The 18,457-nt window shown below is 13.4% G+C and overlaps 4 protein-coding genes across 4 annotated transcripts, besides 32 other annotated features; 2 read left to right on the top strand and 2 right to left on the bottom strand. All coding sequences in view use genetic code 6, as the record gives it.

The window, feature by feature from the left end:
* Positions 1-422: 422 nt before the first annotated feature.
* Positions 423-492: a microsatellite.
* Positions 455-494: a microsatellite.
* Positions 495-684: 190 nt separating this feature from the next.
* Positions 685-734: a microsatellite.
* Positions 735-736: 2 nt separating this feature from the next.
* Positions 737-776: a microsatellite.
* Positions 777-1,841: 1,065 nt separating this feature from the next.
* IMG5_206861 (hypothetical protein) lies at positions 1,842-2,323 on the bottom strand (the record flags this gene model as incomplete). The annotated part of the gene is made up of 3 exons (XM_004037139.1): positions 1,842-1,936; positions 2,009-2,075; positions 2,159-2,323. Coding segments are annotated over 2 exons (232 nt in total), but the record flags the coding sequence as incomplete, so codon positions are not given.
* Positions 2,324-2,458: 135 nt separating this feature from the next.
* Positions 2,459-2,504: a microsatellite.
* A 473-nt stretch (positions 2,505-2,977) lies between these two features.
* On the top strand, positions 2,978-4,508 carry IMG5_206860 (hypothetical protein; the record flags this gene model as incomplete). The annotated part of the gene is made up of 3 exons (XM_004037138.1): positions 2,978-3,539; positions 3,926-4,432; positions 4,486-4,508. 2 exons carry the CDS (start codon positions 2,978-2,980, stop codon positions 4,429-4,431), a joined length of 1,068 nt encoding a protein of 355 aa, XP_004037186.1. The 3' UTR covers position 4,432; positions 4,486-4,508.
* Positions 3,123-3,153: a microsatellite.
* Positions 3,796-3,839: a microsatellite.
* Positions 3,798-3,837: a microsatellite.
* Positions 4,452-4,484: a microsatellite.
* Positions 4,509-5,677: 1,169 nt separating the features above from the next.
* Positions 5,678-5,715: a microsatellite.
* Positions 5,691-5,744: a microsatellite.
* Positions 5,745-6,600: 856 nt separating this feature from the next.
* Positions 6,601-6,657: a microsatellite.
* Positions 6,658-6,793: 136 nt separating this feature from the next.
* Positions 6,794-6,831: a microsatellite.
* Positions 6,832-6,835: 4 nt separating this feature from the next.
* Positions 6,836-8,576, top strand: IMG5_206859 (tubulin tyrosine ligase-like member 11, putative; the record flags this gene model as incomplete). Its single annotated transcript, XM_004037137.1, has 2 exons — positions 6,836-7,993; positions 8,034-8,576. The coding sequence occupies 2 exons, from the start codon at positions 6,836-6,838 to the stop codon at positions 8,574-8,576; spliced, it is 1,701 nt and encodes a 566-aa protein (XP_004037185.1).
* Positions 7,669-7,715: a microsatellite.
* Positions 8,577-8,643: 67 nt separating the features above from the next.
* Positions 8,644-8,731: a microsatellite.
* Positions 8,644-8,732: a microsatellite.
* Positions 8,733-9,259: 527 nt separating this feature from the next.
* Positions 9,260-9,315: a microsatellite.
* A 225-nt stretch (positions 9,316-9,540) lies between these two features.
* Positions 9,541-9,587: a microsatellite.
* A 747-nt stretch (positions 9,588-10,334) lies between these two features.
* Positions 10,335-10,405: a microsatellite.
* Positions 10,343-10,374: a microsatellite.
* Positions 10,343-10,465: a microsatellite.
* Positions 10,457-10,498: a microsatellite.
* A 250-nt stretch (positions 10,499-10,748) lies between these two features.
* Positions 10,749-10,816: a microsatellite.
* Positions 10,817-11,541: 725 nt separating this feature from the next.
* Positions 11,542-11,596: a microsatellite.
* Positions 11,597-12,666: 1,070 nt separating this feature from the next.
* Positions 12,667-12,724: a microsatellite.
* Positions 12,671-12,753: a microsatellite.
* Positions 12,754-12,912: 159 nt separating this feature from the next.
* On the bottom strand, positions 12,913-13,191 carry IMG5_206858 (hypothetical protein; the record flags this gene model as incomplete). Its single annotated transcript, XM_004037136.1, has 1 exon — positions 12,913-13,191. One exon carries the CDS (start codon positions 13,189-13,191, stop codon positions 12,913-12,915), a length of 279 nt encoding a protein of 92 aa, XP_004037184.1.
* A 672-nt stretch (positions 13,192-13,863) lies between these two features.
* Positions 13,864-13,950: a microsatellite.
* A 1,564-nt stretch (positions 13,951-15,514) lies between these two features.
* Positions 15,515-15,587: a microsatellite.
* Positions 15,528-15,583: a microsatellite.
* Positions 15,588-15,639: 52 nt separating the features above from the next.
* Positions 15,640-15,715: a microsatellite.
* A 70-nt stretch (positions 15,716-15,785) lies between these two features.
* Positions 15,786-15,867: a microsatellite.
* Positions 15,789-15,873: a microsatellite.
* Positions 15,874-18,457: the final 2,584 nt, after the last annotated feature.

Below are 18,457 nucleotides of genomic sequence, written 5' to 3'. Positions count from 1 at the left end.
TATATATATAAATATTAAAACTAAATAATTAAACAATTATTTAGATAAATTACTTTTTTTTAAATAAATATCCTTCTTAATAATATTATACTTTGTAATTAATTACATTAGAAAACTTATAGAAATTATTAATTTTTAAATATAGATTAAACTTAAATTAAATTAATTAAATAGTTAATTAATTGAGATTAATATAAATATAAAAATAAATAAATATATTTCATAATATTTAATTATTTTTTAAATTACAGAATAAGTAAAATTATTTATAATAAAAGTTTATAAAATAAATTATGTAGAAAAAAAACTAATGATTCTTTTAAATATGTAAATTAATATAATTTTATTATTTTATATATAGAAATAATAAAGATATATTATTTTTAAAAATTAATTGACATTTATTTATTTTTAGACTAAAATAAAATAAATATATATAAATATTAAAATTAAAATATATATATATATATATATATATATATATATATATATATTTTAAATTTAATTAGTATATTAGATAATTTAATTATATTTATTTTACTTTTTTAAATCATATATGAATATAAATAAATTTTTTTAATATTATTAGAATAAAAATTTAGTCTTAGAAAAAAATATTTTTATATCTATTTTTTATTTAATATATATATATTTATATTTAATATAAAATTTAATATAATATGATATATATATTATATTTTTAATAATTATTATAATTTTTTATAATATTATATACTATTAAATTTAATTTAAAATTATTGAAAATTAATTTAAAACTATGTTTATATTTATATTATATACAAAATAAATAATAAAAAAATGCCAAGTGGTTAATTATTTTATAAAATATTTATATTATTTAATCTATTATAAAAATAAATAATATTAATGGGAAACAAAAATTTATCATAAAATACAATTTGTTTATCATGTTCTAATTTAGAGTAAGAAAATTAAATCTCGTTCGATTAAAATTAAAGCTTTTAATTATAAAAATATAAGAACTATAGTCATTATTCATCTGATTTTTAAATTGAACAAAAGTACATATATTTAAATATGAATAAAAAAGATAAGTATTTTTAGATATTATTTTTATACAATATAGATTATGTAGAAGATAAAAATATATTTTATTAAACCCTTTCAAAGCAAAAATAATAAACAAGCTAAAATATATTAAAGTCTCATTTAATAATAAATAAATTTTAAATAGATTATAAAATTTAATTTTAGATTTTAAAAGAAAATATTGACTAAGAAGAAGAGGAAGAATGTTATGTATAAATTAAATAAAATAAAGTAATGTAATTCTTGTTATGATTTAAAATAATCAATAAGTTTCCTATTTAAAAAAATAATAAAAAAAATTAATCGTTTAATTAAAAATAATATCTTGGTTTTTGCGGTGTTAAATAAATAATATAGTTTGTGTTAGAAAAACATATAATTTAAATGAATAAATAAAGCAATTAAATTTTGTATTTAAAAACTTTCAATTTAAGGAACTTAATTTTAATTAAGAAGAAAATATTAAAGAAAATATTGAAAATATTATTAGACAATCTATTATTTATTAAGAAAATGAAATTAAAAATTCGAAAGTTATAATCTGATATATAACAATAAAAATATTTTTTTAATAAAAATAAAGATATATATGAAATTATATATAAATATGTATATATTTATTAAAAAAAATAAAAAAAATATTGAATTAAAAATTTTTAATTTATATGTTTATTAAATGTATATATAACCTCTATATAAAAAAAAAAAAATATAACAAATTATATTTTTAAATTATCTTGAGTGTGTTTGTGTTTTTTTTTTTTCTTTGTTCAACTTTTGAATATTAATATAGCCATATATCCATGATAATACATATGTAATAAAGTACTACTTTAAACAGTTACATCATAAGCAAAACCTTCCCCTAATTTAATTTTTTTTTTGTTAAAAAAGAAATTTTATCTTTTTATTTTTTTGACAATATTTTTTTTTTTACCTATTATACATTACCAACTTGCACCATATTTTTTATCTAACGTTTCTTTGATTATTTTGGCTGCTAACTAATTTTATTATTATTATTATTTATTTTTTTTTGAATATTTATTTCGAATATAAAGTTTATTATTTATATATTTTATGTAACTTCATTATTAGGAGTAGCTTAACCATCTATTGCAGATTATATTATATCTTAACATTCAGAACACATTTCTGGGTTCATGTCATGTTATACTACTATGGCTTTACTTTCCATTAATTTTCTAAGTTCTTAAAAATCCATATCACATATTTGTTTTTCTTATTCCATTTTATAAATATTTATTTTTTCCTTTCTTTTCTTTTCTTTTTTTTTTATATGTAATTTTATAAAAGTAAATAAATATTTTTTATTTTTTTGTTCAAAAAATGTTTTAAAAAAATGTTATCTTTTTTTTTATAAATTTTAAAATAATATAATTAAAAAAATTTAAATAAAAAATTTATTAAAATTATATTTAATAATTTTTAGTTATATATATTTTTTTTTTTTTCATATAAAATTTAATATACTAAGAATAAAAAAATAATTGATAATAAGTTTTTTATTTTAGAATAAATTATTCTTAAGATTTATAAACATCTTTTTATTTATAATGTAGAATATTTATATTTTTTTAGCTATTGTAAAAAAGTTAAATTTATAATTATAAATATATTTATCAAAATTATATTTGTAATAACATAAAATTTTAAATATATATTTTATTTCTCTAAATAAATCTAAAAAAAAATCTTAATTTAATTAAATTAATATATTTTTAAAGAAAAATTAAATTAATTTTATATATTTATAAGGATATAATTATAACTTTTGACTAATAATAAAAATTAATTACTTTTTTTATATGAAAGTGTTTATGTTTTTTCAATTGTCTTTTATCTTTTATTTAATAATTTATGAAAATATTAAGGAACTAGAAATATGAAATTTTATAATAAAAAAAAAGAAAAAATAAATAATTTATTTAATTTTATTAATTTAAAAATAAAAACATCATAATTTAATAGTATATAATATATTATATATAATTATTATTATTTTTTTTTTAAAAAAAATAATTTATTAAAAAAAAAAAAAAAACTAAAAAAAAAAAAAACAAATGAACGGAAAACGAAAATAAAATTAAGAAATGCAATCATCTTTAACAAATAATTTATTAGAAAAAAAATAAAATAAGAATTATAATAGGAAGAGAGTACACATTATTCACATACTTAATAAAAAATTTGTTAGACATACCAAGATACATAAAATGAGGAAGAATACGATGAACCTTTAGAATAAGAATAAGAAGATGAATTTAATTCTTAAAATAAATAGGCATAAAAAGGTTCTCGTTAAGATAATTCATTAAGCGTTCTTACAAAAAGGTTCATTCAACTTATTTAATAATAAAAGAATTAAACAATAGATTTAAATGAAGCTGTTAAATTATTAAAAGTATAAAAACGTAGAATATATGATATTACTAATGTTTTAGAAGGTATTTTTTTATATAGAAAATTAATATATTGAATTAATTAATTTATATATAAAAATATATATCCATTATTGAATTTTTTTGGGAAAGAGTTTTAATATGTCCTATGTGATTTTATATTAGGATATTTAATAAATATTTACATGGATAAATATATTTAAATACAAAAATAATTCTATATAATTATTTTTAAAATGCAAATTAATAATTTTTTTTTTAAAAAAAATAAAAAAAACTAATATACGATTTTATTTATATATATTTTTTTTTTTAAATTTTTTTTTTTTTTTTTTTTTTTTTTATAAACCGCAAAAATATAATTTTATTTTTTTGGAGGGAAAAAAATAAATAAAAAAAATATCAATTTTTAATTTTATTCAATTTAAAAGGAATCGGATATATAGAAAAAGTACACAAAAATAAATTGAAATGGGTCGGCGGTACAGATGATCCTGAACTTCAATAAGAAATAAGCTAAATGAGATAAGAACTAGAATAATTAGATAAATAAGAAAAGGAAATGGATTAATGGATAAACCATTTACATGAAAGTTTGAAAAATACATTTAATAATTCTGATGAAACATCTAAATATGCATATTTAACATAAGAAGATTTTAAAAATATATCTAAAAAAACATAATAAGAATCAAATGAAAATATGTTCATTATAACTGCTCCTAAAGGAACTACTGTAGAAGCTCCTGTTATGGAATAAGGAGTTTAATATGAATTTCCGTTTTAATTATTTTTAAATAGTAAAAACGGATAAATGGAGATTTTCTTATGTACTGATGATAATAATGACTCTGATGAATAATTAAATTAATAATAAAATGAATGTTTAAACGACTTTAATAGTTAACAATCTAATATTAAAGCTGAAACTGAATGATGTTTTTTTTTTTAAAAAGAATATATATATATATAAATTATATATATATATTAGCTTGTAGAAATATTTTTTACTCTTCTTTTTGTAGAATAAAATTTTTAAATATATTATTGTGCGTTCATGTTCTTTACGATTTTATCTATATTTTTAAAGTATTTAAATTACGGAATTAACGCTTTAAATAGAATCCTATTTAAGTTAAATAATAATCAGTTTAATTTTAAGAAACTAATACAAAAAATTATTAAAATATTATAAAAATGTAATATCTTTACATTTCCTATAAGAAAGTTATCCAAAAATAGAAAAGGGTTAATTATTTTTACCGATTTCCATTCTAAAATACTATAAGTTCTTACCAAAATTATTTCCAATAGATATAGTATTCCCTAAACTAGTTTCGATTTTTAATAAATCTATTCCATCACTTTTTAAACCACTAACGTAGTTTATATATTCGTTATTTTCTAATATAAGCTTTATTACTTAAATTTCATCATTATTATTGTAAAAAATCCATTTAAAACCTTCTTTTAATTCTTCTTAATAGTAATATATACATTAAAGACCTATAATCTTATCTTTTTTTAAGTAAAAATTAATTTGTTTTATTTAACTTATAATTAGTCCTTCCAAATGTTCATAATCATCGTAAAAAATAGAATTTTATTATGAACTTTAATATCCTTTTATATATTAATTTATTATACTTGTTTTTCTTTGAATTTTATTTTACCAACTAATTATTTTTCTATAAGTCTTTATTTAATAAATTTGCTTGATAAAATATTTTATTAAGGTTAACTTATTTAATTTAATATAGATAAAGAATTTTTGTTTTAAGATCGTTCACTATTATATCGTTATGATTAATTGTATTAGTGAAAAATAGTGGTATATTCAGAATTAATTTTTTTAAGTTTTTATTTTAAATTACTTATTTAAAATGTGAAATTTTATTAGTTTATTTTCTATTAATTATCAACATTTTTTAGTTAAAAACTTATATCTTAATGATGACTATGTAAGTTTTATATAGCTGAATTTAATAAAGAATAGTCTTTTTATAATTTTTCTTTATCTTAGTTTTTTTATTAAATTTATAATTTAATAGGTGATAAAGAATTATATTAGGTATCTGATTCTTTTATTTATTATTTAACTTATTTTATTTCAAATTTTAAATTTTTAATGTAATTTTATAAATTTTAAATCTTTATTAATAAAATAATTTTTATTAATAATATTATATATATATATATTTATACATATATATTTTTATATTTATTAACATATTTTTTTTTTTACTTATTCTGTTTATTATGCGTATTCTATGAACATTTAATTTTATTATACATATATTTATTATTCTTATTTTAACGTGTATAATTTATCTTGTTTATTTTTATATTCTATATTATATTCTTCTATTTAGTTATGTAAAATTTATAATCTTTTTTTTTTAATTTTTAAAATCTTTAGTTTATTATTATTAAAAAAAAATAAACTTTTCTTTTGTTTATATGTTTTTAATAGATGAATTATTTAATTTTTTAATTTATATTTTTTTTTCTTTCAATATTTTTTATTTTTGGTTAATTTTTAGAATTATATCTTCAATAGATTAGCTATTTATTAAATTTTTTTACTTATTTTTTTAAATTTTTTTATTAGAATTAAAAGCATTTTTTTTCTTTAAATATTAATCTATGTTATATTAAAGATCTTAAATTTATTTTCTTTTTTTATTATTTTCTAATTGAATTTTTTTTATACATTTAAGTCTATATTATTATTTATATAACTTTTATATTTATTTATTTATATCAGTATTTTTTTTTACTGTTCTTAATATAATTATTCAAGTTATTATTCATTTAATTATTTTTCATCATATTATCCTTCTAATATTTTATAACTATATTCTAAATCATTCATTTTTTATATATATTAGGAATATATAATAAAAAAATAATTTATATTAATTGTTTGTTATATTCTTAAAATATTTATTAGTTTATTATTAAATATATTATTTAAAAATATTTTGTATATATTAAAATTTATTATATTAAACACAAAAAATAAAAATGAAATATATAAAAAAATTATTTTAAATTATTAGGTTAGTTAAGTAAAAATATAATTTCAAGAAAATACAAAATTAATTATATATATATATATATATATATATATATATATATATATATATTTTATATATTATATTTAAATAATATGTTATTTTTGTTTTTATATATAATATATTAAATAATCATAATAATAAATATATTAAATTAGATTAGAAAATAACAGAAAAAAAAAAAAAAACTTTATATAACCAAACCCAAACAAAAAAACTTATTAAATATTAATTTTTATAAAAATTAATTATTTAAAATAATATATGAAAGTTCAAGTAGATAAATAGCAAACAAAAGATATATTATAAATAAAATAAACTAAAAATTCATAAAACTATATAGAATACACACAAGAAAACTAAATGAAAATTCCTTAAAAAAATTAATAAATAAACGGTTAAAATGAAAAACCCAAAACTGACAAAAAGAGAAAAACAATTAAAATAAATACATCATTTTGTCGTTCAGAATTAAAATTAATTCGATATTTAATACATAGAAATAATTGGAAAGAATGTTTTGGGTTCGAAGGGAAAATAATGTGGAGCGGATTAAGTATAAATTAATATGATATAAGTTCTGTATATGGGAGTTTGAATGTAAATCGAATTCCGGAAATATAAGAGCTGGCCCATAAGAAGACTACAGGATATTTTTTGAAATTATTTAAGGATTATTTTCCGGATTATTTTGATTTTTTTCCTTTAACTTTTTTACTGCCTGAGGATTTCTCAGATTTAAAAAAATATATGGGCTCTCATCCGAAAGAAATGTTCATTTCTAAACCAAGTTCAGGATGCTAAGGGGATGGAATCAAACTTATTTAGAGTGTAAAGGATGTTCAACTTTAATTTAATTATTCTCAATAATAAATTATTATTTAATAGTATATAAGTAATCCACTTATTATTGATAAGAAAAAATTTGATTTAAGACTTTATGTACTTATTAGTTCTTTAGATCCGTTTGTTGTATATTTACATGATGAGGGCCTTGCTAGATTTTGTACTGAAGATTATTAAAAACCTTAGTAGTAAAATATTAATAATTTCTATATGCATTTAACTAATTATTCATTGAATAAATAAAATCCAAATTTTAAAGTTATTTTTTTTTTTTTTTTTAAATAATTTTTTTTTTTTTGTGATCTTTAGTTACCTTAAGAAAGTGATATTAATAATATTAATGATTGCTCGAAAAGATGCCTTTAGAGTCTTTGGAAATCTTTAGAAAAAGAAGGATATTCGAAAGATAGTATTTTAGAATAAATTGAAGATTTGGTTGTGAAGTTTATTATTAGTATGTACCCTTGCTTACTTTATAATTATAAAATAACTTTTAATAATAAAAACACAAAATGTTTTCATGTATTAGGAATAGATATTTTATTAGATAGAGATGGAAAACCATGGTTTTTAGAAGTATTTTTTTTTTGTTTTTTATAAAAATAATAATAAATAGGCAAATGGAAATCCTAGTTTTAATATAGAACATGAAGTTTTATAAAATGATGGGAACAAACTCAAAGAAATAAGTTTATTAGATAAATATGTAAAAAGTTATGTAGTTGAGGATGTAATATTAATTACTAATTAAAAATTAGAGAAATAAATGAAAATAGGTGTTGGAGGTAAATTTAATGGATTTAAATAATTAATATGTGGGGATTAAGATATAATTAATTAAATGGATATTTTTATAAAAATGCTTAAAATATATGGAAAATTAAGTGGGTTTTAATTTAGAATTTTAACTGCTAGTAGATTTTCAAAATTATCGAATTTTTAAGGAATGATGAATTAGATTGTCACAAAAAACGATTATGATATCATTTATAAAAAAATTATGAGAAATTAGTTTGAATAAACTTAAATGGGATTCTTTGAATTTGTTAAGGCTCTTGAATATTTGACTAGCAAATTGAATAGTAATGAATATTAAGAAAATAATAAATTACCGGCTGTTTAAAAAATAGTTAATAATATTATTAGCCAAATTTAATGAAAATTTAGTTTTTTTTTTTATTAATACAAAAATAATTAATATTATGTAAAAGATATATAATTATTACTATATATATATATTAATGAAATTATATATATATATATATATATATATATATTATATATATATATATATATATATATATATATATTTATAATTATAATTAGTTTTTCTATAAAATTTAGTTATATTTAAAAATATATATAATTTTGTTATTAAATTACAATTAGTTTTAATATATTTATGTTTTTTTATTTTCAAACTTTCTTTACTTAATTTAGTTTTATTAAATTTTTCATTATTGACGAACTTTATTTATAAATTCATCTACATAATCAGACACTTTTTTTTTGCTATTTTTTTACAATTTTCAATTTCTTTTTGGTTTTATTTATTCATTTAAAAACATTCAGCTATTTTATTTTATAAAAATGTTATTTTAAAATCTAAATTTTTTTATTCTTTTTCTAATTTTAACACTTTTGTTTCCATACAATTTACATAACCATTTAAATCGATATTTTCTAAGCATCTAAATTCAATATTAATTTATTCATTTTATAATTGCTATAGTATTCCTTATAAATATAAATTTAATTCTTAACTAAACTAATGTATTTACTAATTCATTTTTTATATAATAAATTATTGATTTATAATAAAAAAAAGGATTAAAAATTTAGAAATATATTATTTTATAAAAAAAAATTATTTTTAAGAAAATAAAATTATTTTTTATTTATATATAAAATAGAAAAAATATAAGAAGATAAAATAAAATTAATTTATTTTTGTTTAATTATAATATAAAATTAATTTTTTTTTATATATATTTTTATAGAAATCTTTATTAAAATTTTTAGCTTTATGGAGAAAATTTTGAAATTAATTTAATTTATTTTTAAAGATTTAAATAAATAATATTAAAAAATTTTAAATTTGATTGAAAAAAAAAAATTAATTCAAAATTATTTAATATAAAAAAAAAATTATTATAATAAAAATAAAAATATATATTATGAAGTAATTTAAGTATTTAACAAAATATATAAATGCATATTTCGTATTTTTTTTTAAAAAAAAATTAAAAATAAATAAATTATAAAAGAAATTATTAAATAACTATATGATAATTATAATTAAATAAAGTAAATAATTTATAGTCTATTAAATTTTAATTTTTATATTTAATGTTTGAAATAGATTATAAAATTTCAAAATAATAATAACATTTAAGACATTTAATAAGATATAATTAAAATTTAATATAAAGCTCTTTTTGATAATTTTATAAATTTATTTTTAAAATAGTAATTAACATTAATATATAATAAATTTATATATATATATCAATTAAATTGTAAAAATTAAATTGAATTTTAGAAAAATTAAATTTTTAACATTAAAATATTGATTTATGATAAATATTGAAATATACTATAATTATTATAAAAAAATAAAATAAAAAAAATTTTAGTTAATGTTTTATTTATATATAAAATAATAATAAAAAATAAAATTAATTGACTTAATAAAAAATTAAATAATAAATGTATTATTAAATTATAAAAAATTAAAAAATTTGTTACTTTTAATTTTAATTTTAAAATTTCTATATAATATTCAATTTTATTATAAAAATAAGAAAATTATATTTATTAAATAAAATAAATTATTTACAAATAATATTTTAATATATATTTATTAAAATTATATTAAATATATTGGTATATTTTTATATAAAATTTTTTTTTTTTTTAATATATATAAATATATTAAATAATATATATTAAATAAAAAAAAAAATATATTATAAATAAAATAATAATTAAAATATTAATAATATTTAAAACTATAAATTAATATATATAAAAAAATAAATATATATATATATATATATATATTATATATATATATATATAATAATTATTTTTATAACTTAACTTTTTTTTCTTTAATATATATTTTTTTATAATTATAAAATGCCTTTAGATATTAATTTAATTAGAAAAGATTTCGGTTAATAAGTGAAATAAAATTTAAAAAAAAGATATTTATAAACTAATATAATCGAATAACTTTTAATAATAGATCAAAAATGGAGACAAAACTAAACTCAATATGATAATTAACGCTAAAAATTAAACGAAACTAATAAAAAAATATCTTCTTTATTTAAATAAAAAGAAGATATTAAATATTTAATATAAGAAAAAGAATAAATATAAAATAAAATAGAAATACTATAATAAATAATAAAAGAATAGAAATAATAAATAAATTAATATCTAATATAAATACCTAATTTATTGGATGATTAAGTACCTGATTTTTCTTAAATTGAATACTTATATGAATCAAAAAACAATTAAAATAAACCTATTTTAAATTATAAAAAAATTCTCTATTTTTTAAATAAAAAATATCTTAGTAATTATATATATGGTTCACTCTTTTAATTAAATGTAAGTCTATTAAATTTTGTTTAGTTTTGTTTGATTAAAATTAGTTTTTTACCTATTTAAATACCTTATATAACAAAATCTCATATTTGTTTTTTGAATAATTAATCTTATAAAATTAATAATAAAGAAAATTAAGTATTTTTAAGGTCCTTTAAAATAGGAATTTGTAGCTTTTATATGAATGAAGTATTATCTGATTTACCAATTAAATATTATTGTTAATAAATGCATTTTAATAAGTTTAAATAAAGAGAATAAGTATTTTATATTTTTTTTTTTTTTTTTATTATATTTATAAAACAAAAAGATATTTGTTAATATATTTTGTAATATGGAAAGTTCTTATAAAGAATTAGATAATATTTTGGCTTTTTGTATAGAAATTTTATAAAAGTTAGAATTACCTTTTAGAGTTATAAAAAAATCGGGACTTTGTTTAAATAAAAATTTATATTGTTCTTTGAAATATGTATTAGAAGGATATTTTCCGTATAAATAAAAATATAAAGTAAAATATATATATATAATATAAAGTTATATATATTTTATATAATAAATAATAAATTTAAATACAACTTATTGTAAATTTTTATATTTTTTTTTTAAATAATACATAATAAAATATATATTATATTTTATAATTTCATTTTATTTAGTATTCTATATATGATGAAAATAGTATCAATATAACTTTTTTTTATTTATTATTTTATGTTTTTCTAAATTAAATATTTATTGTAAATATAGAAACTAATATCCTTACAAAATACAACTGATTATATATCTCGATAATATAATATATAATATTTAAATCAATAAAAGTAATTATAGTATTGCCATATTGTATTTGGTACTGTTTGTGATTAATACAGAATTATTAATTGCATTTTAGAAAACTATTAAAATTTGAGTTAAATTATTATTCCTGATATTTTAGTAAATTAAAAAAAGTAGTATTAAATATTTATTTTAATTCAAAAAGGTTTAATATTTAAATAAAAAGTTTATAAATTTTAGATAAATTATATGATATAAAATAAAATATATTATATACTTTAATTAATAATCTTTACTATTAAAAAATAAATTAACATAAATGAACATATATAATGTATTATTTTTTATATTAAAAACAATCAATTTTTCAAAAAATTTAAATAAAAAAAATACATAATATTTATTTTATATTTTAATAAATATTATTATGTTTTCATATAAATATTAAACAATTTAAAATATTATTTTTTTATGGACAAATAATTAATATTATTGATAAAAATCTAAAAAAAACTATAAAGAAAAAAAAAAATGTTATTAATAATAAAAAAACATATTGAAAGAAATAGTTATTTACTACTATATAAGTAAACATTATATTTTTAGTAATTTTCAATTAATATTTCGATATGAAATCATAATATACAATAATGCCATAATATAAATATAATACTACAAAAATTTTATTTATAATTATAATAATATAAACAGTGTTATAATAATTTGTCTCAAAAAAAAAAAATCATTTGAAAAATAAGATATTTGTATTTAAATTTTGTAAAATAACATAGTTAAATATATTTAATAATGTAATATTAATATAAATATTATTATTATATTTTTTATTTTATATATATATTTATATATTTATATATATATATATTTTATATATTTATATATATATATTTTTATTTTTATATATTTAATTATTTATAGATATATTTCTATTTATAATATATATTAAAAAAAAATTAATTTTTTTATATATATACATATATTTTTAAATATTATTTTTTCTATATCTCTATTACAGTTTTATTTATTTAAATTATTTTTCTATATAAATATTTTTTTTTTTATTTATAGTCTTTAATTCAACCAGTTTTAAATAATAATATAGCTAATTATCCTATGTAAAGGTATATATAATAATTTCTTTCAAAAGTAACATAACTTGCGAAATTACGACCTACGATACAATGCCATGTGCCATGATATCTACATCTAAAATCATCTTTTATAAAAGTAGAAATTTCTTTATCTGTATTACAATAATCAATTGCTTTTTTTGCCACTTCTTTTACATCTTTAACCATATCTTCTGTCATATCAAATGATTTTACGACAGGTTCAACTCTATCCAGATAATTCATTTTTTTATTAATTTTATATTAATTTATATGTTTTTTGTTAATATATTTATTTTTAAAAAAAAAAAATTAATTTCTATTTTTAAATATTTTAATAAAAGTTTCTTTTGTTTTTTTATATATTAAGAATATGCATATATTTTTAATAAAATAAACATTGATTTATTCCTAACAAAAATAAATACTTTATAAATCTATAGGCTTTTTATTCTTTCTTATATATATATATTTCGGCTAATAAATAATTTTTTTAATATATTTCTATGTTGTATTTTTTGGATTTTGAATCTATAATAATAAAATACAATTGTTTATTTTTCTTTATATATATGTATAAATTAAATAAAACATATACTCTTATTTTTTAGTTTTTAAGGTAAAATATATAATTAATTTAATAAAAGTTTATTTGAATTTTATAATAATTAATATATTTAAAGTTATTATTTTTTAAAAAGTATTTTATTTAATTATTTATAAAATATAGATTTTTTTATAATAAAAGAAATAAAAAATTGTTTCGTTTTGAATTTATTGCTTATAAATGTTTATATTTTTTGATTATTAGTTTTAATTTAAATATTATACTATATTTTTAAATAATTCAGATTAAAAATTATATTAAATTTTTTTTTTTAATATAATATATTATAAATAAGTATAAAGACAATAATTTATATACTATATATATTTCATTATAAATATATATACATATATATATTTATATATATATATATATATATATATTATATATATATATATTACTTAAAAACATATTTATTTAATATGTGTATTTCTATAAAAAAATTATATTTTTATAAATAGTATATATATTAATTATTATAATATTTTTATAAATATATAAAAATAATTAAAATAAATTTTATTCATTCAACTAATATTTTAATTTTTTTAATATTAATAGTAGTTAAAGAAACTCTACAATTTGGGCAATTTAAAGAATTCTTATTATTGGTAATCCATTAATCTATACATAAAGCATGAAAAATATGATTACAAGGTGTATTTCTAATCTATTCATTTTTACAAATGATTCTAAAACAAATACTGCACATATAGTTTCCTTTTTTAATTGTTTCATTAATTTTTTTATTATTAAGTTTAGTTTCTTGTTATTATTCTTCGATTTATTTTATAACATATTAATATAATTTAATTTTCGGCATTAATTAGATATATTCATCATAATTAAAATATGGATTTATTCTATCTAATTTAGTTAGTTTATCATGTATATGTTTATCAGTTTTATTCTTTCTATTTTAAATAAAATTAGCAATTCTTTATCGGTTTTTAAATAAAAAAAAATCATAATTATTGAAAATATAAATGAAAAAACTACAATTAAAATTATATAGCCAACATTTAAAATATTTTTTATCTCCTTTTGCTCTATATGTATTTAAATTTCCTATTTTTATTCTTAGTTTATATTTTATATCATTATAAGATACTTTTTATTAATTTTTGTAATGTATTTTTTGTCTATTTTTTATATAAATTCTTCATTATTATTTATAAAATCATCTATAGTTTCTATATACACGTTTATTTATTTTTAATATTTAATTTCAAGCTCATAAACTTTAAAATTTTCGCTTAAATAAAAAAATTAAATTTCTAAAGGATAAATTATTATATTTTAATAGTTTTTTATCAATTAAGCTTACAAAGAACAGTCTTTTAAAAAAAGAAAATTTTCATTTTTACATTTACAAATTCCTTTTTCACAAAATCCATTCGAAAAACAGTTAAAAGGACAATATTATTCGCTTTAATATATTTTATATGAAATATTTATATTTTCTTATTCTTAAATTCTTTAAAATAAACTTACTTTAATATTAATTTGTTACTATTAATCAGAAAAAGTGATTATTTTATTCAATTTTAAATATTATTTTTATGTTTGCCATGTTTTTCGATAATTATTTATACTTTTATTTTAATTATTTTAAATAGGAATATCGGTTATACTAGCATCTATGTATATATTGGATGAATTAGTATGTAAATCTATTTCTAAAAATATGTTTTTTAATGGTTATATGTAATTTTCTTTAAATAATTGAATTTCTAGTGTACAAGGAAATTAATTACATTACTTTTAACCTTCTATTATTGTTAATAGTATTATTTTTTTTAATAAAATTATATAAAAAAATAATAGTTTCATATGAGAATTCTATTCTATTTTATATTATTTTCAAAAAATGCTTTAAATAAGTAATTATTTGTTTGCTTTAATATATTGGAAAATGAATTTTATCGTTTATTTAGGTAAAATAATAAATAAAATTAAATAATTAATAATAAAAATTATATATTATTATATTATATAATATATAAATTATATATTATTATTTATATATTAAAAAATAATCAATATAGACAATATAAAAAAGCAGCGAAAAATTAAAATTATTGGACTTATAAAAATTATTAATATTTTTTAAGATATTAATATATTATAAAGATATTATTAGTTTTAAAAATATTAAAATTTACATTTATAAATATTATTAAAAAAAAAGATAATAATTATTTTATTTATTAATATAAATAATATTAAATAAAATTATATATAATTATATATAATTATATATAATTTTATATAATTATATATATATATATATATATATATAATAATTATATATATATATAAAAAAAAACATATTAATATATGTTATTTCAATTTATTGTAATTTCTTCAATTTATTAATATTTTATATTTTATTTTATATTATCTTTAAATACTTTAAATCTTGTTATTAATTTATTTTAATTTTTAATTCTTTCTAATAAAAAGAATTTATTAAAATCTAATTAAATAACAGTTTCGTAATTTCCATTAAAACTTGAAATTTTTTCTTTACTATTTGTATGAATCTCATTTTAAAATTTACAAAAACTTACTAAAAATGTTCCTTTCTATTTAAAAATCGGATTGATATTAATATTAAGTAAGAAATAATCAATTTTTTATTTAATTTAATGCTTTTTTATATCATATATTAAAAAATAATAATGATTAATAATTAAAACTGTTTTCTTTTTTATTTAAATACATTTTTATTCGAATTAATTCATTTTATCTATGAAAAAGCATTTGTTTTTTTCTTTTAAAGTATTGTGATTATTTTCTTCTAAATCTTAATATTATTCGTTTTCATTAATTTCTATTTCATGAAGGTATATTTAATTATAATCACTCAATATTATATAATAATTATTATCATAAAAAGTAAATAATAAAGGCTCTTCTGTAGAATTACTATATCTATAAACTATTTATGCATTTTTATTTACTATTTAGATTTAAAATTATTCACAAAGCATGATTAAAAACCTTTTTTAATTAGGAAGTACTTTTAATGCACTAGTTTGAAAATATTAAACTAATTTAAAAGAAGGTAAATGATAAAAACTTACTTTTATATTTTCTAAATAATCTTAGTATACAATTAAAGTGTTTTATTTTTTATAATAAAAAAGTATATTAGCATAAATAATCTTTAGTTAACCTATTATTTCCAAGTTTTTGTTTTCTTTGTATTATATTAAATATGAAATTTTGTTTTAATCATATATTAATAGATGAATTGCTTAATTTTTCTATCTTTTTAAAAAATATAGGTTTTCTTTTAGTTTTAAAATACTATTTATTTCATAATTTTTAACCTCTCTTAACTTTATTTGTATTAAAATAAATATTGTACTTAGAATTCTAATAAAAAGCAAAAAAAAAATACACATAAGAGCCCAATAAATATATAAATAAACAAAAAAACAAAGGAAAAAAATGTATTTAATTGCTAAATATATTGCATTCTTTTTATAATTTAAAGAAAATCCATATAAAAATACTAAATTTTAAAATATTAATATGTCATATACAAGTATTAATACATATATATTTTATGTATGTATAAAGATTAGAGGAAATATGAATTTTTTCATTTCTAAAAACAATAAAAGGAGATAGTTTTTTTCTTAAAATAAAAAAATATCCTAAGCTTAATCAGATAATAGTTGAGATATGTTTTCTCTTAAAATATAATTAAAATGCAATTATTATTATTCTAAATTATTATTTTTATAGTAATTTCTTTTTAAATAATTATATAAAATAAAATATATCATTTTTTATTATTTTTTGTATTATTAAAAAATAAAATAAAAATGAATTAGATATTTTTATGATATATCATTAGTTTTTTAAATTAAAATAAAAATTTTCAAACTATTTTCTATTTCACTAATTGAAATTTAGAAATGCAATATTTATATTTTTATATTTACTGTTCTTTTAAATAAAAGTAATTATTTTATTATAATTAAATTTATTTATAAAAATAAAAAAAAAAGAAAAACAAAAAACTTCTCCAAAAAAGAAATGAAGTTCATTTTATAATTAATTAAATAATATATTTACTTATTTCAATTTAAATGTCTAACCATTTTTAACATCTTAAATAAATAACAAAATTTATATTAATGTATAATGTTATTTATAAATACAATAATTTTTGGAAAATAAAATAATTTTTATAATTATATATATATTTAGCTATTAAATTAATAATGATTTATTATATTTTTTAAATAATATCGGAATTATATTTATATAATCCTTTATTTAATATATGTTTTCTAAAAAAGCTCTATAATAATAAAGGTTCTTATCTTTTTTTATTACATTTAATTGATTATCCGTTTTAATTTCATAACATTAAATTCTGTTAAATCAGAAATTATTATTAAAGGATATTTTTAATATAAGAATCATTGTTACATCTTTAGAATCCAATTATTAAATGGGTTTAAATTATATTAAATGAAAATAAATAATAGGTTTATTTTTTTAATCATGGTGTATTAATATATTAATAAGAATATTTTATTTTTTTTATAAAAATGAGCTGCATTTGGAGCTTATTATTTTATTTATTATATTTAATTTTAATAAATAAAATAATAAATTTATAACATTATATTAGTTTCTTTTAGAATAAATATTTTTTTATGTATAGGGAATATATTTAAATTCCTTTGTGAAAGACTTATGAAAATAAAAAATTTGTAGGGAAGAATATCTTTTTAGGTATTTTCATATTGAAAAAAATAATATTTTAAATGACATCATTATTGTTTTTGTTGCCATTTTTAGAGAAAATATATAGGGAATAAGTAAATTGGAAAATAATATAGTGATATATAGGAGTATTATTATAGAAACATATATATG

Source organism: Ichthyophthirius multifiliis (assembly GCF_000220395.1).
Source record: "Ichthyophthirius multifiliis unplaced genomic scaffold scaff_1120509250264, whole genome shotgun sequence".
Classification (NCBI taxonomy): Eukaryota; Ciliophora; class Oligohymenophorea; order Hymenostomatida; genus Ichthyophthirius; species Ichthyophthirius multifiliis.
Note: the sequence above shows the minus strand (reverse complement) of the source record. Positions and strands in the feature narration are given on the sequence as shown.